Genomic DNA, 26,525 nt, shown 5'->3' on the forward strand with positions numbered 1-26,525 from the left:
CTACATATTCAGATGACATAATTATCTTGCAGACCGGCAAATTTGTGAATACACTGTGCAATAGAGCGCAGGATGGGTTCAAATTAATAGAAACATGTGATGCAATTGAACCCAGGTTTGTGTTCAATAAACCCTACAAAATACAAATAAAACTAAACACAAAGTCAGATGCTAAAAACGCAATACGCATATATATACAGACGGCTCAAAAACCAAAGAAGACTCAGGATGTGGAGTGAACTCCAGTGTGTGAACTAAGTGGGAAATGGAAAAAAATACCAGCGTAGTTCAAACAGAACTGGCTGGTACCTCAATCGACACAAAAGAAATAACAAGGAAAGGAATTTCTGGCAAAAACATAACAATCTGCACTGATAGCAGACAAGTTCTATTAGCCTTGAACAGACAACGTGTTACCTCAGGGCTAGTACTAGAGTGCCACCAAGATTTAGCCAAAGCCTCGGTAGATAATAACATTATCCTGAGGTGGATTGAAGGGTAAAGGTAATCGCATTGCCGACTCTTTAGACAAAGAAATGGCTGGACTGAGAATTTTGGGACCCAGTGGCAGCTACGCCTGATGACTTCGACAATTACGGAACTAGCCAAACGTCACACCTTGCTCAATCCCTTGAGAGATGGGATGGAGTTAAAAGATACAGTCTTGCCAGGATCAATCTGGGCGACTCTAAGAAACTGGCGCCGAAGAAATATTTGGCGATGACCAGGAACATTCTACGCTCAACAGTAGGATTTTTGACTGGTCACTGTCAACTAAGGAAACACCTCCATGATAAAACCAAAATAAAACATATAAATGGAGAGCCGGGAATCATAAAAAACCACTAAGCTCGTCAAAACAGGAGTCTCTCATCAATGTACAGTATTATTATCAAAATGTCAGAGGTCTCAATACAAAAACAAATGACTTTTACAAATCTATCTCTGGAGCCGATTTCCATATCATCGCCATCGCAGAATCCTGGATCCAATCCAACGTTCACAACTCGGAACTCTTTACTGATACTTATGTGGTCTTCAGAAAAGACAGAAACCTCGAAGCATGCTCCGTATCTAGAGGTGGTGGCGTTCTGTTTGCAGTGAGAGATGACTGTCAGCTGTTAAAATTGATCTTTCTGAATTCGAGGGTAACTTCTCTACTATTGATGTCATAGGTTGTAAGATTGTATTCAAGCACAATATTATTTTCATGTTTGTGATTTACATACCTCCAAGTACTAGCGAAGCTCATATCCTGAAATTATTTGAAACTCTAGAGTCACTTGAATGTTTATACGATAACAAAATTATCATCACAGGTGATTTCAATATACCAAACTATTCAAATGAAAATCTCATAAATGGGAGTCACAACTTGGACAATCTCCATCAATTCAATAATTTTTATGATCTAAACCAATTAAATTTTCTGCTTAATATTTCATATCATTTACTTGACCTTGTTTTATCTAATTTTCAATGCTCTGTATCCCACGATTAACTACCCCTTCTAACCGAAGATGGCTATCACCCAGCACTGAACACAATTTTTGAATTCTCATCACCAGAACAAGCAATACCATATAACTCATCAGGAAGCAGATATAACTTTCGTAAAGCCAATTTTCCACTTTTATATACTCTAATGCAAAATGTTGACTGGTCGCCCATCGACCATTGTACAGAAGTTAACTCGGCCACATAATTATTCTATTCATTATTAACCCCGATTATTAGTCAGTGGTTTCCGGTTAGTCACAACTTCATTAGAAAATATCCTCCCTGGTTCAATAATGAAATAATCAACGATATTCTCAAAGAAGTATTCCGATCTCTTCGTTGATCCATCAAAACAAAAATCAATTCAGCATACAGAGAATATGAAAATAAATCTGAAAGGGCAATCAAAGAAGATTCTACCAATTTCTGGTCGTACATTCAAAATAAGAAAGGTACATCAAAATTTCCTAGTATTCTATTCTGGAATGTTGAATACAACAATGCCTCCGAAATCGTTAATGCATTCGTACAATTTTTTGAAAGTGCATATTCTCCACCCCTACAATCATATGAACACACGAATGTTACCTCAAACAATCCTATCATTTCTTTAAAACATTTTTCACTAATTGAAATCTGCAATTATCTCAACAAACTAAAACCAAAACTCACAAGCGGGGATGATAACATACCTAGCTTTTTCGTTTAAGATTGTGCACACCTCCTAGCCATACCATTACAGTCAATCTTCAATCTAGCACTGAGTACAGGATGCTTTCCTAACAAATGGAAAATATCAAAAATTTGCCATATTTTCAAAGCTGGTGCCATAAACAATATCCAAAACTACCGAACAAAACTTCACCTTGTTATCAAACTTTGCAAAGGCTTTTGAGATGTGCGTGTACAACAGAATCTTTCCTGATGTTAAGAATTTCATTTCGAACAATCAACACGGTTTCTTCAGCAAAATATCAATAATAAATAACTTAATGTGCTTCACACAATCAGTAAGTAATGCACTTAATAATAACCTACAAGTAGATACTGTCTACACAGATTTTTCGAAGGCGTTCGACAAGTTGGATCATAACATTCTTATCAATAAACTTCACCAATATGGATTCAACTCCCAACTCTCAAACCTTTTCCGCTCAAATTATATGAGCAACCATGCAACCATGCAACCATATTATATGCAACCAGTGGTGCCCCTCAAGGAAGCAATTTAGCACCTCTTTTATTCTCACTCTTCATTAACGACATAGGAAATACTCTCTCTAGCAATGTCTTACTCTTTGCAGATGATTTGAAAATCTTTCGGCCCATTACATCACAGGAGGACTGCATAATCTTACAAAAAGACCTTGACTTTTTGTACAATTGGTGTACCGAAAATAATCTTTCCCTCAATACAAACAAATGTAAATACACCCTTAAACATATTATTTCTCATGATTACTGCATAAATAACACACCTCTTCAAATAAGCACTCATCAAAGGGATCTTGGTGTCACATTTGACCCTAACTGAGTTTCTCCATCCACTATGACACAATAACATGCTCAGCCAAACGGATGCTCATTTATCGTAACTGTAAGAACTTTCGTAGCAGAGACAGTTTTTTAACTCTTTTCAATGAATATGTCAAATCTCGGAATATGCCTTCCTTATATGGTCACCCATATACAATGTCCACATAAACAAAATCGAGTCTATACAAAGAGACTTCATGAAATTTATTACTTACAAGCAAGAAGGAGTTTACCCTGAACAAGGCATCGACAACAGAATACTACTGAATAAATTTAATCTATTATCCCTTCAAAACCGAAGAACCTACTACTCTATAATTTTCATTTATAAACTAGTGAATAATCTGATTGACTGTCACGAACTACTCTCCCACTTCAACTTTCACGTTCCACGAATCAATTATAGAAATGAACTGAATTTTTATCTACCAAATTCTAGAACAAACATATTACTCAAGTCACCAGTTGTTGCAATGAGCAAACTTTACAATCAACTCTGTGAAACTCTCGACATTTATTATGAACCTTTCGGTCAAGTTAAGAACCACGTTAAGAAACTTTTACACTTTAATCAAAATACATGAGCCCAAATTGAAAGTTATTCTACGATGTGATCTTATTACTACTACTGTATTACTGCTGAATTATGTTTTTTTTGTAATACACCTGAACTATGTTTTTTCTTGTTAGCTCCATATCTGACTTAAGGTTTTTTTTCAATTACTCTCCCAGCTTGCTGTACACAAGTGTTCCACCTAATTTTTTGCTTAATTCTCCTAAATGTTTACATTATTTTATTTTTTGTTTACTCGCTTCAGGTGTTTCTAGTTGATAAATTAGTATTGTATTCATGTATATGTGTATGTATATATATATATATATATATATATATATATATATATATATATATATATATATATATATATATATATACATATATATGTATGTGTATTGTGTGTATATAGGCAGATATAAACGATAACATGCTTGTTAATAATATTAATATGTCTTGTTATTGGGATTCATTCCTGTTTAGACATTAAACATTTTTTTTAATATGGGACTAGTGGACACACCTCTATGCAGGATGTGTAAACAGAAAGATGTAACTGTCAGGCATGATGTATGGGAGAATCCGGAGTTATCGTCAATGAGAGAGTGTGTGTTCGGCGAGTCTTGGCCTACACATGCCGATATAAAGGAGATGTCTCCCAGTGATTTCTAAGGTGGAGAAATTACATCGTCCAGGATGGACGATGACCTAGGAGGACAACTCCTCGGGAGGATGTTCAATAGGTCACATGTGGCCTAAGTGCTGTGGGCCTACACTGACCCACAAAATGGTTTGTTTTTGAGCATATACTTTGTTCTTGCCCCGCTGCGGACCGAATGAGCTTTTCAGTGTTAGGCATAATTACACTTCGATTTTGAATATTTTTTATATCTACAGATTCCTCATGAACCGTGAAGTATACTTTTTAATTCAGCTCCGTATTATTTTTGATTCAAAGCAATATCAACCTATTTAACATAGCTGTTTCTACTTGGTCAAATTCTCTCAAATAAATTAGGTTGAAGAACTGGTTGAGAAATTGAAGGCTTTTTCGAATTATGTCTATATGATATATTTTCTGAGGAAAAAGTTCAATCGATCAGTGATGCACTTGTGATGCACTGTTTGGAGCCTTTGGTGTAGTAATCAATATTACTGGAGTTTTTTCCCAACACCAAACCGTTATTTCAACACCTCGATACGTGTTTCGATCACACTGAGGAAGCTCACATTGATCTTCCTCTTGAAGATGATCACTTGGTGATCGAAACAAGTGCCGAGGTGTTAAATTAAAGGTTTGGTGTTGGGAAAAAACTCCAGTAATATTGAGTGAGTTAGTTGTCTGTCAAAATAAATTGAACATACAGAGATAATTTCAGCTAACTTCGCGTAAATAACTGGTGCAAATCATAAATGACAGTACTTTCGACAAATGTTCTCATTCAAAGAGGAAAGAAATACAGAAAGATGTAATATTCTCTCGCCCAATGTATAAGAATCATCAAGTCAAGGGATATATTTTTATTCAGCTCAGTACAAATTATCATTCATTAGTCTTTTTCTCAGAAACAATTACACAATTATAATTTGAGTTTTGAACTGAATATAAAAATATTTGAACACCCACTTATTTTAGTTCTGGGAAATAAAGTTTGTATAATATAGCCTTCATGAAGTTACCTCACCAATTCAATTAAATACATCTATCTTTAAATCATCTAGATGCATATATACATTTTTTATTACTGCAACAGTTTGTTCAACGAGTACGTTCAACAATACTTTTATTGAAAGTTCGCGGAATTGATGGACATTCGCGGACATTCGCGGATTGATATTGTCGTCAAAAAAAAAGAACAATAGCGACTACTTTGTGATCAAATCACTGTATTTGTTGTGAAACTAGTTTTATCTCTAAGTAATTCACAAAATAACAATTCATGTACAAATACTTACAACTCGAAAGCCTACCATTATAATTTTTAGCTATTTTCATACAGTGATTATAAACTTACTTCACTCATACCCTTTTTTGATGAAGACAAGTTTTCTATGAAATTCTGGACAATGATAAACCAAAACTGAATTCAGTGAAGTAGTAACAATTTTTAAGTAATTCATATACCTGAATTAGTAGAATAATCACTCAGTTGGCATTTTTTCCTTACAATTTTTCAAAGTCTAACTAACGCCTTTCGAAATAATTTTGAGATGAACCATTTCAAAACTACGTGAATTCAGTGGTATCGTCAAATTCATTTTTGAAATGGAAAAATAATTGAAGTTGGCTCTGAAAGCAAAGACTCACTCTAGTAGACTTTTCGAATATCTATACATACTGAATGCATTTGACAATGCACTACCTAAATCTATAGGATCGTCTCTGACTTGGAAAGACATAGAATCGACCGTAACTGGCTGAATCTATGCCATGCTGGTTAAGAAAACTGCAACTACGACTCTTCAAGGCGAGGCCATTAGGTTCAGGGTTACTAGGGGCTGCCCTCAAGGTGGGGTACTATCACCCCTTTTGTGGTCGCTCCTGATGGATAGTCTGCTTGATGTTCTCGACAAAAGAAAGATAGATCAGGAAGCTTATGCAGATGACCCTGTCATCTTGACAAGGTCCACGTCAGGAAGGGTAAATTACAATATCCTCCAAAACACGTTGGACGTTGTTTACAGTTGGTGTCTGAGGGAGCAGATGTCCCTATGGACATGTTGAAGGATTTGTGATATAACTTAGGGTTTAGTTCCCAAACAAATCTATAGGATTTTTGTGATGATTTTCAGACCAATGATCACTTCCAGGATTGGCTCACTCCAAGACGTTTATTCACACTTCGAAGCTTGATACCAGACAGTTGTTGGACTACAGTAGGGATGAACTACGATGTCTAACAGGCCTTCTTGCAGGTCACTGTCATTTGAATCATGATATGCATAGACCCGGACTGTCGGAAGACAGTGTGTGTCCCCTCTGTTTGGAAAATGATAAAACAGCAGAGCATATACTTTGTGCTTGCCTCGCTGGGTACCTAATCAGGTTTTTTAGAGATCGGAAAAGCCGTACTCTTACCATCTGACCTGAAAGACCACTCATCAAACAAAGTAATCGGCTTCGTTGAAAAGCTGGGTTTACTTGGTCGAGTGTGAATAGGTGTGAGCCACAATGAATCCTAGCGGGTTGCAGTGGAGATTCGAAAAGACCCACTCACTTCAGACCTAACCTAACTTAACCTAAACAGTGCAATGTTGCAGTTCAGTCGCCGATTTAAATCTTATTCCTGAATTGTTAGATAGATAATGTGCATGATATTTGTCTGTAACTGTGCAGATAGCATATATTTATGATCCTTCTTGTCAATACCGATATCAGTTATATAACTTTTCATATTCATTCATTCGAAACTTACCACACATCAAGAGTTAGCCTTAAAGTGTAAGCTCCAGGTGGGCACGTTAAGTATTTATATACATATACCGTTTTTTAATATATCTACATTATTACATTAATTTTGGCTAATAGAAATTCCATATGTGATAAACTCAGAAGTAATCTTGAGTATGATCGAATGCTGAAATAAATATTTTCTCGTCACTATCAATAATGATAATTCAGTACTATCCTTTTCTACCAATATTTTTTTCCTTTTAAAATCATTAATTAATTTGAAATATGTGGCGTTTTAAATCAATCTATCAGTATGTTGATTATTTATTTCTACAGATCATGTACAGGTGACATCAACGTTTTTTGTCAAACCTGGATGCTACTCTGTCTCAGATATTGGAAAGCAACATAAAAATATTTTACTGGGAGATTTCAATATAGACTTTATGTCTGATTCAATTTCAAAATTCCAACTTGAATACTTGGTAGATTCTTATGGCCATTAAATAATCATCAATAGCTCCACTCGAGTAACTGCACAATCATCTACAAGCATAGATAATATAATATCCAACCTATTTGATAATTTACATAAGACACATATTTTATGTCACCAAAAAAGGTCTAAGAAATTTCAAAAACCACTCACTTGGGTGAATTGGGGTTATCGGAATACTGAACAGTTTGGCTAATAATAGATTGAGCTGGTTCGATCATGTCAAAGCTGTGACTAGCAAACTTTCCACTGTCTTGTTTGTTCAGAGATGATTAAATAATGTGGTCAGCTTAATTGATTATTTCACTCAGTTATGTCATTTAGTATTCTAATTTGCGATCATTCAGGTAACTCCAATAATCTTCTTAACGTTAATAAATTTCACCGACATTGTGATATTCATGCCTATGGAACGAGATCCACAAGTTTATCGAACTTGACCGGACATAAATTAACAATTAGTAAGAAAAATTCACTAAACTTACATTTGTATAATCATGTGCACTCGTCTCTGAAGGCACTACACCTTGCAAAATTTAAATCTACTAGCTAAAAGCTCCTTTTCCAAAGAAGTAGAAAGTGAAAAATGTACTACCGAGTAATAATATTAGGTCATGTCTTTAAACATTTGAAAAATTTCCAAATTTTCACCATAGGCGGTTATTTATATGGACGAAATTACCGATAAAGAATTGTCAAATTCTGAGAAGTCACAACAAACGTCGAGACAGATGAGAGAACAACATCCGTTATTGAAGTTGAATCATATAACAAAATCTCCCCTGACCAATATGACGTCATTAATGACCAGTAACATGTGGTGTAATTAGGGTGTCCTTGAACGATATTTACAATATTATATTTTTTTTTGATACTCAATCGTCTCCATGTATAAGTTACAATATAAATAAATGATAGTTTGAAGAATCATCAGTATAAAAAGTATCGTTCTGTGGGTCTTATGGGGTGGTGGTGGCAATGTTCGGGTCCCACCAGATATTTGGTTTAAATCAACATCATATGGTCAATATGATATGCAAAGGAAAGGATTGAAAAATGCAAAAGAACCAATGAAAAATTGTAATGGTTTAACTATATCATATATCGAAGAAAAAATCAAATAAACTAAAGAGCTCACCCTCCTGGCTCTCCAAGCTGCAATAAAATATACAATAGGTAATGTAGAAAACGTGAAGCCCGTCAAGTATTCGATAATAAGATATCTGAGGCGAGAATAACATTGTCTTGCAAATATACCAATCTAAAAAGTGATAACGAAATAAAAATATACGACGCTAACACTGTTAGCACAAAAATATAATGAAGGGTTGCAACGGTTCATTCAACCTAGTATTGGCAGTTTTTACAAAGTAACGGAAGTAACTCAGGAACCAGATTTAAAGCGTTTGGTTGATGCGTGCGACCCAGACCTACAACAGGATCGTTTGATAGACCCATACGAGCATTCGGACTTTGTAAATTCATTTATTGATTCGAATTTGAAAGAATGTCAGTTCAATCATCAATAATGGTAATGAACATTCTTCTGTTGTTACCCAAACGTTTATTTTTTCCAATGAATCAGTGGGTCAAGGTGAAGCTTGCTATCTCTCTCTCTCTCTCCCGATATGAAGAAGCATAATTGTATATCCACGTTATTCAGTGTTCTACAGGACGGAATCCAAAAGAACGGCATGTTCCCTAGTTTGAACCTGCTAAAATAAATTTGTGACGACCTTAGGATTTTTTGTTTTGTTTACATTATTTATTATATATTTGTTCTTATATATGATATATGATTACTTTGAGATTCTTACGGTGGGGTTGCCATCTATTGTAAAAAAACTTCGAATCTCCGAATTGTAGACCTGAACTATTATAATGTTGAACTGGACTACGACTTCTGTGACAGTATTATTAAATCTGATATTATGTTGATTATTTGTTTCTACAGGTCATATGCAAACCTGGATGCTCCTTTGCCTCAGTTATTCGGAAGAAACATAAACATATTTAATTGGGATATTTAAATATAGATCAAATGTCTGATTCAATCCCACATTTCCAACTTAAATACACTCGTGTAACTGCACAAACATCTACGTGCATAGATAATATAATTTCAAAACAATCTGAAAAAGCTCATTCATAGAAATTCATTTATTAAAATCAGTACAATCAGTCAACTTATAATACACAAAAAGGAAATATTCACGCCACACATTCAATCAGTTATTACAAAGTAACGGAAGTAATTCAGGAACTAGGTTTAAAGCGTTTGATTGATGTGTGCGACCCAGACCTACTTCGGTATCGTTTGACAGACCGATACGAGCATTTGGACTTCCATCTTGACCGGCTTGAACTGCGCCTACAACTGCTTCGTGACCTGCCATCAGAATATTTATCCTTAGCATCTTCACTCCCTGAACGAGAACTTGAGGCCGACCCACTCGAACGACTGTGTAATCTCTTTCCGTTGATCTTTCTATATGATTCGTCCTTGGTCGAAGGCGACCTTGATTAAGCATGCGAAAGGTTTTTGGAAGGGCTACCGGACTTCCTGGCCAGTTGGTCACTTCCACACTTCGATCTGGATCTACTCCTACTGCGACTATATGAGCGGGAAGTTCCACGAGAAAATGGAAGTTCAGAACGACTATGTAATCTCTTTCCGTCGATCTTTCTGGTTGATTTGTCCTTGGTCGAAGGCGACCAATCGTGACCTTTGGGCTTTCCTCTTGCCGCATCCAAAGTCACTCGCACTCCCAGAAGTTTTTTGCCGTCCAATTCGTATATGGCGTCTTTGGCATTTCTGCTGCCATCAAATTTCACGAAGGCGAATCCCCTTTTGATAAGAATTTTTCTTATTCTTCCATATATCCTCTGAAAAAGTATTTCGGGTCCCATTCTTCCGTATCACGGGAAATACCACCAACATACACCCTTGATCATCCCATTTTTTCAATAGATATAAACTTTGCTCTTTATGGGTTGATGAGGGTAGTTAATATGAACAACCACTACCATAAACTTTTATTACTCTAATGTGAATAAAACTTATACATTCCCTGCGAGAATATTCGTCTCTTATCTCAGTATACGATAGAATATAAAAAAGGAAGTACCACAAAAAACTACATGAAACAAAACAGGGGAAAGAATCCAATTTGCAAACACTTTTACAGTATGACACTCTCTCTCCCCTCTCTAATCAAGTTATATAATTTGAAAAATTCAATTATAAATATACAAGTAAAAAAATATAAATATTATACATAATAAACATACATCAGGTATAAGTTAATCTATCAGGTGGTTTAATAACACGTTTTGGTCTTTCAAAGTTTTCAATAGTACTACTTGTCGAACCCTGGTTTTCAGAGTTGGAAATATTTACAGTGGTACTCGATTTATCAACAAAAGTCGAACAGCCGCTTTCAGAAATTTCGGATTTTTTATGATCTTGTTCTGCATCTTCACAATCGTCATGAATTGGTAAACAAGAGACAACATTTGATTTTAATATCTGGTTTCTATGACGTTTCCAGAAACGATTGACTCCGGGAACAAAAACTATATATGTACATTTACCTAATATTTTTTTTACCACAGCGGGTATCCAAGTTACCTTGTTTATTGTACGATAGTCTTTTACATTTTCATTTATATTAAATGTTGGTCTTTCCTTTCCATCAAAATGTTTAATTTGTTTTAACTGTTGTTTTTCTATTCTTTTTTTGATATCGTCTATAGGAGGTTTCAATAAATCGAATTTTGTACGTATATCGCGGCCAAACATTAATATTGAAGGTGATACGTTAGTTGTTGAATGAACAGAGGTTCTATAATCGAACAAATAATCATTTAGTGCTGTAGAAATATCGATGTTCTTATTTGTACCTAGAGCATTCTGTAAGGACTTTTTAACAGTTTTTACCATTACTTCTGCGGCACCATTTGATTGAGGATTGAATGGAGAAGATGTAATATGCGTAATATTATATATTTTCAGAAATATTTGAAATTCACCACTTGTGAAATTTTTTGCGTTGTCCGACATCACATATTTAGGTATTCCAAAACGTGAAAATACTGAATGGAGTACTTTCACAGTGAAACTTGAAGACATTGTTTCTTGTGGGAAACACTTCAATCCACTTTGTATGTGCGTCGAATATAATCAAGTAATAATAATCCAGAAATGGACCAAAATAATCTATATGAATTCGATAAAAAATTTCATCGGGCCATTTCCAGGGAAGTAATTTATGTTTGACTGGACTTGACTTATTAACTGAACAATTTTTACATAAGTTAGACAAACTTTCAATATCAGCGTTTATACCAGGCCAATAGAAATGATTCCTAGCAATACTTTTCATTTTCGGGAAAGAAAGTTTTTGGCTTTCTACTACTCCATCTTGATACAAAAAACAAGGATAAGGGAATCTTCTTAGGAAAGGAAGGAAGTAATCAATTTTAAAATAAGTAACACTATACGTGGATGTGTAGATCATGCAAAGAAGTAACTTTCAGACACAAACTGAAAGAAAGTCCTCCTGAAATAGCTACTTTCATATAAACATTGAATTACAGGAGAGAAAAAATTCTTTCGAAACAAATACTTCTATATGAACACTGAATTATACAGAAGATACTTTTCTCTACTCAGTTTGTATTTCAAACATTCGTTGTGGAATAAAAATCAGATATCATTCACATGAGTTCTACTTTAAATGAATGGTAATAAATTGCACTTACATGGAACACTGTCACCCTCACTGGTATACACTGATGTTTCGCCTTAAGACACTTGCCACAAGGCTCTTCAGTACCAAATTGGATAACATTATAGAAAATACACACAGTTCATTCATGAATTACGATTTTTAATGTCACGGAATAAGCTTGATCTGCTTATGTCATCGATGACATCGTAATGTCATTCATTCACCTATTTGATTCAATCCCAGCCAAGAGGAATCTTATTTGAATTGAAGGGGTTATATTTTTAGAAGTGATTAATTTTTGGGAAAGAAAGTTTTTGGCTTTCTACTACTCCATCTTGATACAAAAAACAAGGATGAGGGAATCTTCTTAGGAAAGGAAGGAAGTAATCAATTTTAAAATAAGTAACTCTATACGTGGATGTGTAGATCATTACACCAATGTGCGAGGAATGAAGCTGTGATAATATTTGTTTCTTAAGACCTTCCGGTATAACAATTCTATGATTCCATAATAAAATATTGTTTTCGATCGATAATTCATGCCTGATTGGATAATATTGTTTGAATCTTGCAGTATTCTTTGATCTTTTTGGCCAACCGTATTTTACATATTTAATTATCTTTTGTAAAGTTTCATCAAAACGTATATGTTGCTCAACATGCTCAAAATTCGCTGCAGTTAATTCAGTTTTAACAAAATAGTTGAAATAATCAATATCAACAGATTTCCATTCATCTTCCACATTTACATTCAAGGGTAAACGTGAAAGAAAATCTGCGGAATTATTTTCGGACTTAACGTATTCTATTTTGTAACGATAACTTGATAATGTGACTGCCCAGCGGCGTAGTCGATTCGCTGAAAATTGAGGAATACCTTTTTTTGGATTAAAAATTGCCATAAGCGGTTTATTATCCGTAACCAATGTAAAATCTCTATTGTAAAGATACTGATTAAATTTACACAAACCGAAAATTATACTCAGTCTCTCTCTTTCTATTTGGCTGTACCCTTTTTCAGCTACAGATAAAGTACGGCTTGCATATGCTATAGGTTTTTCGACATTATTTGGAAAAATGTGACTTATTAAACACCCTATTCCATAAGAGCTTGCATCAGTTGTCAGTCTCAATTCGTATTCTGGATCATAGTGTGTTAATACTGGAGCAGAACTTGACAAATCTTTAATTTTTTTTGAATGCAGTATCACATTTTTCACTCCAAATGAACTTGACATCCTTTTTTAATAAATTATATAATGGACTGAGAACTGTTGCAAGATTGGGAATGAATTTCCCGTAGTAATTTATCATTCCTAACAAAGATTTCAACTGAGTAATGTTTTCTGGAATCGGTGCTTTCTCAATGGCAATAATTTTATCTTGAGAAGTACACAATCCATCTTTATTAATAATGTAACCTATATATTGAACTTCTGCTTTATTAAAATCACATTTATCGACACGAACCTTCAAACCTACTTCTTGTAAACGAGACAGAACTTTGTCAAGCCTACTATTATGTTCAAAATCATTTTTACCACACACAAGAATATCGTTCAAAAAAACAACTGATCCTTCTATGTTTTGTAACAAAGATTCCATGATTTTTTGAAACTTAGCACAAGCACATTCAACACCGTATAGTAAACGTTGGTATTGAAATAAACCTTTATGGGTTGAAATTGTGACTAATTCCTTGGAGTTTTCATCTAAAAGTATTTGAGCATAGGCTTGCGATAAGTCAATTTTAGAAAATATTGCACCCCCCTGTAATCGTGAAAATAAATCATCTATCTGAGGAAGTGGAAACTGATCAATTTCAAGAACAGAATTGATAGTAATTTTGAAATATCCACATATGCGTCTTTTTTAATGACTGGTACAATGGGAGTTGCCCATTTTGAAAAATCAACAGGTTTCAAAATTCCTATCTCAACCAATCTATCAATTTCATTGTTCACTTTATCTCGCAAACCGTAAGGTAAGGGTCTTGCACGAAAGAATTTAGGAGATACCTCTTTGTCTTTTAATTTGAAAGTTACAGTACCTTTGTTAAAAGTACCAAGCCCAGGAGAAAATAATGCATCGTACCTTTCAATAATTTCTTTGCGTAATTATGAAAGTTACTCAAATAAAACTTTTCTGAAACTGCTGAAATGCTAGCTTCCGAATCCAGTTGAAAAGAGTATTCTTTTTCATCTATAACCACTTTTACAAAATAGGGTTCATTACTTACGTTACATGAAATCAAATTGGCACAATTACTCGTTATTCAAAAAAATATTTGCAGCACCTTCAAAATGCCTTCATAACAAGTTTTTTCTGATAATATATGAATGATTGCTAATATATTTTTTTTCTCAAACAGTTTTTTACTCAATGTGCTAACTTCTCATTCACAACAGAATTCCCTTTTTCTTCTAAATCAGGGTTTAGGAACTTCAAATTGAGATAATATTTACTCGATGATATTTCCTTGCCCCAAGATATCTGCATTGAGTAGGATAACTTTTGTAACAATATTTCCAGCAAATAAGGACCATCAAGATAATTTTTCATACTTTTTATTTCTAATGTTTCTATATAACTGCAATAGCAGTTATATAGAAATGTAGGCTTTCACAGCTGGCGTCAATGTTTTGATTGACTTCCGAGTTTTGCCGTAATTGTGTTGTCATTTTTTCAAGATTCTCACGTACACCACTTACAAATTGCGGCATTTGGCTAAAACTCATTAGCATGGGCTTTTTTTAGGAGGAGGTGAAAACTCTATGACTTCTATGGGAAACTTCCAAAGAAAGAAAGAAAAAAATTAGTATTATGAATAGAAGTTAATATATATAACACATTGTGTAGCGTTAGAAACGCTACACAATGTGTTATATAAAAGTCTTGATATGAAATATCATTCATATGGAACACTTCCATCCTGTTTCGGGAAAAGACACTTGTCTTATGATTTTATCAGCACCGTCTTGGATAACACTGAAAGAACAATTCAACTCTTATGATTTTATCAGCACCGTCTTGGATAACACTGAAAGAATAATTCAACTCTTATCATGATAACAGTACGTACGCACAACAGAGTCCTAGTGTCTTGAATTTCTAATTATTTTGGATTTCATTCCGTGTTCTGGATTTTCAGCCTCACAAGGACCGTTTTCACGACGTTTTGGCAAACTCTCTTTTGCCATCTTCTGGTGATGTCTGGAAATTGGACCTAGACTGATTCTCTGGAACTCTATTTCTTGCTTCACAGGTTAAGCAGGTATCTTTCATCTGAGTGGTTTTCCCTACCTGACTTGGTCTGATTACCTGTGTTGAGGGAACGGAGGAACGTGAAAATTTGATTTTCCTCCCAAGGACAACATTGTTAATGAATCCCTGGGTGTATATGAAATTCCATGCCCCGATTGCTTAGCACATATGTATGGCTATCAAATTGCCAAAGACAAAATATACATGATTTTGTCAACCAGAAGAATAAATGTTGAACTTCTTGAGGGAAATAATTTAGTTTTGCAAATCTGTTATAGATCATATAAGTCGAATGTGAATGGACACATTTTTACAAATTTTAAATCACATTCACAAATTTTATATCACTTCTACTAGATATCTCGCTTTAGAGATTTTCAATTTTCAATATTTGAAGAAATGTATAAATTTTATCACCAACTTTCAATGCATAAATGTTATAAATTTCATCCCCAACTTTCAATTCTTCATTGTACTATTCTCAATCACCATCATATATTCTTATTGTTAAACATCTACTGCTCTATGTGAACAGGAAGTTACGTACAAGCCATAGTTTTACTGAAACTTGAGCTTCTGCTACGAGCATTGTTCATTCATTTTTGCCATCCTGTATACTTACTGATTGTTTTATTGATTATTAGTGATTACTATTATTATTATATTTTAATTATCACTACTATTACTATTCATTTCTTTTTATAGAGCTGCCGTGCAAAAATGAGTGATATCATGGAAGCAATAAGCATTCCGAAACAGGTTCTCACAATAACTGGCCACTGGCCGGAAAAAAAACCATCGATTTTCAAGAGGGTATTATTTTTCCTAGATATACTGTTCAGTTTCAGCTTGCTATTGGAACTTGTGAACCACTTTGATGACTTTGAAGCTCTTTCCAAACATCTTTCTTTAACAATATCACCAACTTCCTACTTGATCAAGTTAATAATTTTCAAATGCAAGTCTTATGCCTTCTTAGATCTGATTGCTCTAATGAAAGTAAAAGAATTCAAGCATTATCCGAAACATTTGAGAAGCATTACTGACCACGCCGTTAGATCTTTAATATTTCTAGGCAACGGATACCTGTTGATCTGCTTCATAACTATTTTAATGTACTGTTTGATACCAGCGATTTCAAAGGCTGACTTACCAGTGAAGTTTTCTTATTACCTAGGAGAATTCAAACCAGCAATGTATGCATTTCAAGTAATGGGTAAGTTTCAACAAGTATCTAATATTGATGAAATTCCTTTATTTATATTAGTAATGGTGATGCACTGTTTGGAACCTTTGGTGTAGTGATGAATATTACTGGAGATTTTTCCCAACATCAAACCGTTATTTTAACACCTCGACACGTGTTTCGATGAGCAAGTGATCATCTTCAAGACGAAGATTAAACTTGATATACATACAATGTTATCCTCATTTATCCCATATATACTGATCTTAATGAACTAGTCTATGGAATGGTTTTGCTGCAAAATATGATAGGCGACTGCTGATTTTTCTGGTCTTCCATATTTTAGGTATGCTTAGTGTTCCTTACATCTTATTTTAATAGATCTTTTAGTCTGTCCATGATATTTTGCATCGCAGTCCTTGCATTCAATTTCGTGAATTCCAGACTTTTCCGAATTCTTGACTTTGTCCTTCAGATTTCCTGGAAGGCTCTGTATTGTATGACGTGTTTTAAATACCACCTTCATACTTAGTTCCTTGAAAATCTTTCCAAAGTTCTTCATGTATTAGTAGTATGAAACCAGGTTAAATATATCTCAGTTCCATAACACCAATACACGAAGAACTTTGGAAAGATTTTCAAAGAACTAGGTATGAAGATGGTTTTTAAAACAAGTCATACACTGCAAAGCCTTTTAGGAAATCCAAAGAACAAAGTCGAGAATTTGAAAAAGTCTGTAATTTACGAAATTAAATGTAAAGACTGCGATGCAAAATATTATGGAAAGACTAAAATATCTATCAAAATAAGATGTCAGGAATATGTAGTACACCTTTAATATGGAAGACCAGAAAAATCAACAGTCGCCCACCATATTTTGCAAAAAAACCATTCAATTGAGATTAGTTAGACAAGTTAACAACAACATGCATCTAGATGTCTACGAGAGTGTAGAAATAAGTAAACATAATAATATTATGGATAACGGTGGTGGACAAATACCTAACAGTATACTATATAACTTGTTTAAATAATATTTCAATTATCAGATTTACCTGACTATTACGTAAAGCCACATTGTAAAATAAATTTAGGCCCCCCATCGTGTCAGGTATTGGAGCTTGTCTATTGCAAAACCAGGTTTTAGTATAAAAAACTCTTTAGAGTTCATACAACATACAAAAAACATTGTTCTGCAAGAAGGTGGGATTTTGGTTTCTTTTGATGTTAGTTCCTTATTTCCTAGCGTCCCAATTCCACTGACCTTGCAATACCTCAGGAAATTACTAGAGAAAAATAATTTCAATAAAAACGAAATCGATGAATTTGTTTCTCTTACTAATTTGTGTGTGAAACAAAATCGGTTCCAGGTAGAAGGTTGCTTTTATGAACAACAGGAAGGAACGGTCATGGGAAACCCCATGTCCCCGTACCTGGAAGACCTGTTCATGAGCAGATTCGAAATGGAAACCAAAAAAAGTCAAAGTATTTCCCTAGGATTTGGCTAAGGTATGTGGACGATATTTTCGCGATATTCTATACCAAAAAATCGAATATTGAAGACTTAGTTTCCCTTTTAAATAATAGATGTCCATCAATAAAATTCACGTGTGAGTTAGAAAATAAGGGAAATGAGGAGCCAGTATGGAATAGAATATTTAGAAAAGAAACAAGCACGTACAGGTATATTCCAGGACAAACGTGCTGGGTTGAATTTTTTAGTGCATCGTCTTTTGACTTTCCCTCTAACACATAATAGGTTTAAAAAAGAAAAACGTACAATACAGGTAACAGCAGCCACTAACGGTTTCTCAAAGGGTATTGTAAATGACATAATAAGGAAGAAGAAGTTTAGGTTAAGAATGAACGAAATGCCAACTTTCAGAAAGGACAAAAACCAAGATAAATACATCTCAGTTCCATACTACCAATATACGAAGAACTTTGAAAAGATTTTCAAGGAAGTAGGTATGAAGGTGGTTTTTAAAACAAGACAAAGTCGAGAATTCGGAAAAGTCTGGAATTTACGAAATTGAATGTTAGGACTGCGATGCAAAGCATTATGGACATGAATAGTGCCATCGCTCAATATTGTCCTGGCCGAAGGCCTTTCAATGGAGCATCTTGCCTCTATCTATCGAAACCATCGCCACGAGAACCCATGCTCCCTCAAATTAGCGGGGTAGAAATCCTTTTCTTTATTTCAATAATATCATTAACAATACATTTATATACAAAATAATCAATCAAACTAAATACAATATATCATGATAGTTCAACTAAAACATTTCTTCTTTTTCTGTACATTGCTTGAATGCCCGAACAATATCCATGGTCGCCACCATTGGGGAGACCGCCGCCAGCACTCCAAGTCCTCGGCACTCCAGTTTTTGGCACCAAGGTAACAGCCTGCTCTTTACCCTTCTCTTTCATCCCTTACCACACTCTCCGCCCATTCATTAAAAAACCTTATCCATTCACCGTTCTTTCCATTCTCTCCTCTCAGTGTTATCTCCCCATTTTCCCGCTCCTTATATTCTCTCCATTCACGCCACCCAATCCTGTCTCCATCCATACATCTTTCTATCACATGTTCCGCTGTTTCGGGCTCACCATAGCCGCAGAAACATGGCACTTCCGGGCCTAGGTTGAACCTGGCAAGGTATCTCGGAAAATTATCATGTCCCGTAAGCAGCTGGGTGGCCTTCCGCGACAGATTCAGTGATTCACTCCCGACTGTCCTGCAGAATCTGTAGAACAGCCGCCCAGTCTCTCCCGTGTCCCATTCCCTCTGCCAATCTATCCTGATTCGTTCTTTGTTCCTCTTCCTCTCTTCACTCTTACTCCCTATTCTCACTACTTCCCATGTAATCTCCGTTCTCCTCATTCCCCTTGTTGCCTCCTCGTGAACTTTTCTATTACCAAGATTGTTATTCTCATGGCCGCGCTTCCAGATTAACCAGGTCCGCGCTCCTCTCATTTTCCTCTCCTCTATCATCCTCTGTATACGCGCTACCCTCTTATTCCTCGTTCTTCCTGCCTTCAGACGTTCCACAGACATGGCAGAATCGCTTACCACAGTTACACTCCCATTCATATCCCACATACCTATCACTCTCTCGATCGCAACCAGTTCTGCCTCATTCACACTGCTCTGTCCGGGGATTCTTTCATTCCCCTGTACCCATTCATTTTCCTCCAGTTCGTATGCCCAGCCTATGCCCATTCGTTCTTCTTCCAATTTTACTCCAGCATCCACATACACCCTCATCACACTCTCGTCCTCCCTTTCCTCCAGCAACATTCCTTGCATCCATGGGAGTATTCTATCATCTCCTTTCACCCTATCTTCTCTCTTTCTTCTCCCATTCACCCTCCACTCATGGTGTCTGGCGCTCGCTTCCACATGAAGCGGTGCCATACCTGAGATAACACAGAGCGCAGCCGATGGCACCGTCCTATACGCTCCACATGAAGCGATTAGGAAGAGCCTCTGCGCCGCGCTCAGTTGTCTCCTGATTCGGCTATCATGCGTTCTACCCCCCCACACTTGTACTCCATACATGATCGCAGGTTCTGCCACTCTCTCGTATATTATTCTCACACATTCTCTCCTCAGTCCAACGTCTCTCCCGGTCCATCTTCTTAACTTACCCGCTAGCGTATTCAGTTTTTTCCTTATTTTGTGGTGGTCTATGAATAATAATCCAGTATCCACCACAATTCCCAGGTACTTCACATTCATGCTCTGCTCAATCACTCTTCCATTCATATTTATGACCGGGAGTCTCATCCCTCCTGGCTGGTATGTACATACATTCTGTTTTCGAGTCGATATATTCCAGCCACATCTCGTCTTCCCCTTCTTTACATTCTTTCCATACCAGCTCCCACCTCCGTTCTATGTCCTTGACAAGGTTTCCCTCGATGATGACTAGTTGGTCATCCGCGTAGGCCTGCGTGTATACTCCGTATGTTCCGATGCCTTCTCTCACTTTCATGTCTCTGATTCGCTCGAACCATGCTTCCATCACTACCAACCATAGTGTAGGTCCCAGGCTAGACCCCTGAGGGCAGCCTCTGTGCACCATCTCAGAGACCTGCCCGCAGGTAGCCGTTCTCCTACCTATGAAACTCAAACACGTCATCCCCACATTACCCGGCGTCCCCATTCGCTTCATGCACCTCTCTATCGCTGGTGCACACGCGGTATTGAAGGCGTTTGACAGGTTCAACGCCAAAACCAAACTATATCTGCTTGCTTTCTTATTTTCTTTCACTCTATTCACCATTTTTTCTACCGCCATACTGATATCCATTCCCGCCCTGAAACCATACTGGTTCGGGGAGAACTTCAACTCTCTCTCACACCAGATTTGCACTCTACCATTTAGAAGCCTGTCTAACGTACGTCCCATTCCAGTCAGCAAGCTGATAGGTCTGGGGTTTCCGTACTTCTTTCCATACCTCCGGGAAGTACCCTCTATTCAGGCAGGCGTTGAATATTTTAACCAAGCAGTCTCCCTTCCATTCGGTCACCTTACGGATGACTTCGTTAGGGACCCCATCTATTCCTGTCGCCTTCCCATCGGGCAGCTGCTCAACAACTGTGCGCAGCTCCCCGACCGAGAAGGACGGCTGCTTTTCTCCCCATTCTCCCATTGCTCCTTCCTTAATCCCTCGTCTGGCTGGTGTGTCATTTGAGGGGTCGTCCTTAGGGAAGTACTTATTCAATAGATACCTACTGGTTTCTTCCTTCCCTTCGGTGTAGGTTCCATCCCCTCTTACGACATTCGAGGGTGGAGCCGCTCCACCTTCTCCCTCAACCAGGCTATTCTTGCATTCCCTATCATTCTTTTATACCTGTTTCTTGTCATTCTGTAGTTATTCATTCCTCTCATTCTTGCGTCTTCATCCCTTATTCCCTGAGCTTCTCTCCTTTTCCTCCTTACTTGCTTCCTCATAGTCTCGAGCTCCCTGCTCCACCATTCTCTTTCCACATCGATCACCCTCTCACACCTAGGTATAAACCTCATACAGGCTTCTTTCATTATTTCTTGAAGCATTATCGCTTCCCGTTCAATATCCTCATTCGTATCTAGCCTTCCTGGGCAGTAGTCAATTATGATGTTTTCGATACCTGCCCAGTTTGTGCCCTTTATATTCATTACCCTAACTTTCCTCATCTTGGGAAACCCCGTCAGACTGAACTCAATCATTCTATGGTCACTTAACGTTTATTCCATGCATACTTTCCAATCGTCCACCTGCGTGTTCCCACTTATGGTCAAATCGACCCAGCTTTCACCCCTGTTGCTAGAGAAGGTAGCCGGACTTTCGCTATCATTCTCTATGACGTATCCTTTTCCAGTCATCCATTCTAATATGTCCTCTCCCCGTTCGTCTGTGGTGTTTCCTCCCCACGCCACATTCTTAGCATTCACGTCTCCTAGCAATATCTTTTTCCCTTCCCATTCATCAAAGATTCTCCTCATCACATCCATCCTTGCATTCCTTCTTCCTCCTGGTTCGTCATACACATTCATAATACGTATCCTCTTTCTCTCTTGTCCTATCATTCACACTACTTGTATTCCTAAGAGCTAAGCTTTCAACGGAGGTACGAACCCAGGTTCGAACCTTCGATACTTCCCCTCCGTCGTATTTCAGCCATCCCTCCCAAGGTGGTTCTTTGACCTATGGCTCCTGGATACACACTACTGCGGTTCCTCGCTCTTCAGCGGTTCTCCGCAGCAGTGTTGTAGCTTCCTTTCCCTTTCTGACGTTAATTTGAAGGACCCTGAACATAATTGGTTCTCCTCCGTTGCAGCTCCACTCTTCTCATGTATACCGGGCACTTTGGATCAAGTGCCGAGTGCCTTCTTTCATCCATTCTCACTCCGGCTCTTTTGCAATTAATGCAATTGAGCCCTCTATCTCCCCTGCACTCTCTCCCCTCATGTATACCTCCACACTTGTTGCATGCTGGGTCCTGCTTGCATATCTTAGAAGTGTGCCCAAAATGACAACATTTGAAGCACACCGCTACACTGCTGTGCTCCTCCACATATATGTCCGCTAGGTCTAATTTTATCACCTCCATTCGCATCATCCTCCGGAAGAGCATCGGATTCACCTCTACAATTATGTTTTCCTTCCATCTATTTACCCTGTACTCTCTCCTCTTTCGTACCAGCATCCCTCTGATATCCTTCTCCGCGAGCCCCTCCACCAAAGATGGATTCTGCTCCAGAAGGAGGTCTACCAGTACCTTGTCCCCATATCCTTTTTCCACCCTTGTGAGCATGACATGGGGATTCGGTTTTTTGCCTTCTCTAACGTTCACCCTGCTTTCATTCTGAAGCGCTTCCCTGATCCTCTGCCTACCTTCATCATCTTTTCCTTTTAGGACCACAACCCCATTGCGACTCCGGGTGATGGCTTCTACGTAGCTCATCACCCCCCCCCATTTCGTAATCGTTCACCCACTATCCTAGCCGTGGGTGTACTGTCCTCCTCGTCGGCCTTAAGAACAACGATCTCTTCCTCCATTGCTGTCGGCGTAGTCCATCCTGGCCTTTGTTCGTTTCCTCTGTTTCGGTTGAGCTCACTGGCATATGTTCTTCTGTCCCTGTTCCTGGTTCTCCTTCTCCTTCGCCTGCTTACTGCCGCTACCCGAAATTCAGCGTCCGTTTCCATATCCGTATCAGCTCCCGTCCCAGCTGTGGTTGGCCGGTCAGTGCCTTCTGCCTCACTTGGTTCATGAGACGTGTTTTCGGTCGTCCTTTCGGCCGACCTTTCGCTCGTTCTCGTCTGAACCGGCTTAGGTTTACCTCTCGTGAGGTTCTCCACCGTGCTTTCATGTCCCTCCATTCATTTCCAAACCTATTCATCCAGTCTACAATCCCTTCCAGTCTAATCCCCACTGCCATAAGTATTTCCCTTTCGCGTTCATGCACGCTTACTCTTTTCTCTAGATCTCTCATTCTTTCGCTCAACAGATGCTCTCTCGTCTCTAATTGAGCCATTCTGCTTCCCATTCTACCTGCTATAGTCATGAGTCGCTGCAGGCTGTTACTTACCGCCAGCTGTTCGTCCCGGTTAAACTGTATTTTTCCTCCGGAGTACCTGGTGGTAGCCTTCTGGATCGTGTCGACCATGTCCCCAATCCCGGCGACCATGGACCGTGCATCCCCAGCTTTTTTGCCAGGTCCAGCCGCTGACTCCTCTCCCTCTTCTCCACTGGATCCCTCCAGAATGGTTCTGTTCAAATCATCTCTCAACTTCTCCGCCGATTTTTTCATGATGTCCCTCACGGTCTCCACCATTGTTTGTTTCGCCTCCTTCAATGTCTCGTCTATCATCCGTTGTTTCTTGCCTGGAGGTGTTAGGCAATGAATCTCGGGGGTTTAAATATTTCCTCGAGATGTTCGTCCAATTCCTTCTCCCATTGTTTGCGCTTTTTATCCATTCTATGAAATGGCGAAGGTTTTCGAAATCCACTTTACTAAGTGCAAACCGAAATCGGCCCGTAACGTATGTTAAATGTTCATAAATTTCAATTTTTTCCCCGAAAACGGCCCGTATTTTAGTTCGAAGGTCCGTAGAAATACAACTCCGATAAGATAAGTTTCTTTCGTTTTGAACGATTTGTTCGATGTTTTTACGTATTTCAATCCAATGCAGAATTCCGTTTTTCGAAATTGCATGGGATTAATAAAATACTGTTATACACTTTTTGTGTCTCTATCACTTTGTTTTGATAATTAACAATGCCAAGTACCTTTTTATGTGTCCTTTTTCACTTTTACCATCACTTGATAACTAATACCACTAACAGGTTTCAAATTCATCCGTTCTAACAAACACGTCCACTCTCGACGACAGCTGAACGTGAAGTGGGGACAGACATTATGGACAGACAAAAAGATCTATTAAAGTAAGATACAAGGAACACATAGCACACTTATGGAAGATCCGAAAAATCAGCAGTCGCCCATCATATTTTGCAACAAAACCATTCCATAGACTTCAGTTTAATAAGATTAGTTAGACAAGTTGAATTGTAAAATTAATTTAGGGTGGTATACCTGTATGGGTAGTATATCTGTATGGTTTACCTGTATAGTATACCTGCATAGCATAAATAGCGTTAGCTTAGGAAAGTTTCCAGTTTAATCTTCCTCTTGAAGATGATCACTTGGTGATCGAAACACGTGTCGAGGTGTTGAAAATAACGATTTGGTGTTGGGAAAGAACCTCCAGTAATATTCACTAATAGATACGGCAACATTGTAAAATTAATCTAAGACAACTGAGACGCAGGTACCTAGCCGAGGTATGTGTGGTATAAATGAGGATAACATTGTATGTATATTCAGTATTTAACAGATCGGAAAGTAATAGCACCTAAGGCTGACTTTCGAACAAAGACGGTCAGATGTCAATCTTGTTTAAGTGCCCATCAGTAGGATTGAGGACCGCTCAGGTCCTTCGCTTAACAGTCCAATCAATCTAGACATCCAAAGGGGTGATTGCCTATGATATGTTTCTAAATGTCAATTGGTGTATCGGCACCCCAATAGTGGAAAACTAAGCGAATCCAACAACATTTTTTATCGAAACAACTTTTAGGATCTTAAAAACCTCGAAATTAATAGACTTTTTTCAGTTTTTCGCTTACAACTCGTTAAGGAAGCATTTCATTGAAAAGTGCAATAAAATCTGCGTCGATTTTTTGGAAGAATCCCTTTTCAGGCACTTTGAAGAGCTGTAACTCCAAAACAATTAATCCAATCGAAAACAGTCATAGATTGAAAGTTTTGGAGCATAAAATTTTGCGTTCAGGAAGAACGAGTATTTTAAAATTGACCTAATATTTAGGTACATATCCACAATTTTCCATTTTCCCTTAAAAATCTCAATATGCTAATATCAAGTACTTGAACAGAAAACAATTCTACGCCTCTTTCTCAGCTGTTTAAAACAGTTCATCGATAACTGTAAGAATAACTCAATGAGGTGAGAAGGGGTGTTTAGGCCAATTTGGGTGACTTAGCGCTTTTCAATGCTGGCTTTTCAAACGAAGCCAAGTCACCCAAATCGCGCGGGAAGTACGCGTGAATCCGCCATTACAGAAAGAACGCAAAAAATCAGCACTATAAATGACTCCGCAAAAATGAGAGCTTCAGTTTCAGTGAATAGTAGGGGAGAGTGGATACAATTGTAACGCGGTACAATTGTAACACCGCCCATAATGCCGTTTAATCTTTGATCTATAGTTTTGGCAGCACAGCATTTGAATAATCATGTAGTCCAAATAGGTTTACCGCCGTTGAGAAACATCCGTCGATTGACCAGTTGCAAGGATAAGGGAGCCAGGCACCAACCTATTTGAAACCAAGATGGCTGTCGGTAAACATCCATCAAAGTGATAGGGTGTGAGTGAAATTTGTGCGTTTTTGCGATCTGTAATTGAATTTTACGTATTTTCAAATTTTCCGTACAACTGGCGTGTTAGCAATTGTCCTAAAGTAATTAAGTTAACACAGGTAGTTCATCTGTAAGTAATTTAAGGTTATGTGTTGTACTTTTTTATCGATTGCGAATAGTTTCCTATAATGTGATGTCGATACAATAGTAACACGGTCGGTGGGTACATTTGTATATATTATTGCTATTTCAGGTCCTAGCTGTAAGCCTGATTTTGGTTCGCCAGAAAACCAGCTCAATATTTCTTTTTAAGTTTTGGAAATTAATCGGCCACTTCCAAAAGTTACAGTAACTAGAAAAAAAATACAAAAAGAAGAACAAAAAAGAGTGCAACTCTAACTGACATCTCAGAAAAACAATTCCTAGAAGAA

At 37.4% G+C, this 26,525-nt stretch overlaps 1 protein-coding gene and 1 long non-coding RNA gene across 4 annotated transcripts in view; one reads left to right on the forward strand and one right to left on the reverse strand.

Moving 5' to 3' along the window:
• The window catches only part of LOC141485139 (uncharacterized), a 35,877-nt gene that overhangs the window by 6,465 nt on the left and 2,887 nt on the right, over positions 1 to 26,525 (reverse strand). The gene's annotated exons all lie outside the window — the stretch shown is intronic.
• Positions 1 to 26,525, forward strand: part of LOC111510818 (odorant receptor 46a) — a 33,996-nt gene that overhangs the window by 758 nt on the left and 6,713 nt on the right. The window contains exon 2 of one of the 2 annotated variants that reach the window (XM_074181230.1): positions 16,182 to 16,692. In XM_074181230.1, coding sequence (XP_074037331.1) covers positions 16,197 to 16,692 — 496 coding nt within the window. In that variant the 5' untranslated portion in view covers positions 16,182 to 16,196. Of the gene's footprint in view, positions 1 to 15,975; positions 16,693 to 26,525 lie in introns of those variants that run through there. The other variant, XM_074181231.1, reaches the window with a different exon arrangement.

This window comes from Leptinotarsa decemlineata, unplaced genomic scaffold (assembly GCF_025532065.1).
Source record: "Leptinotarsa decemlineata unplaced genomic scaffold, Ldec_3_MD MMD2_tig00026307_RagTag_RagTag, whole genome shotgun sequence".
NCBI classification, from domain to species: domain Eukaryota; kingdom Metazoa; phylum Arthropoda; class Insecta; order Coleoptera; family Chrysomelidae; genus Leptinotarsa; species Leptinotarsa decemlineata.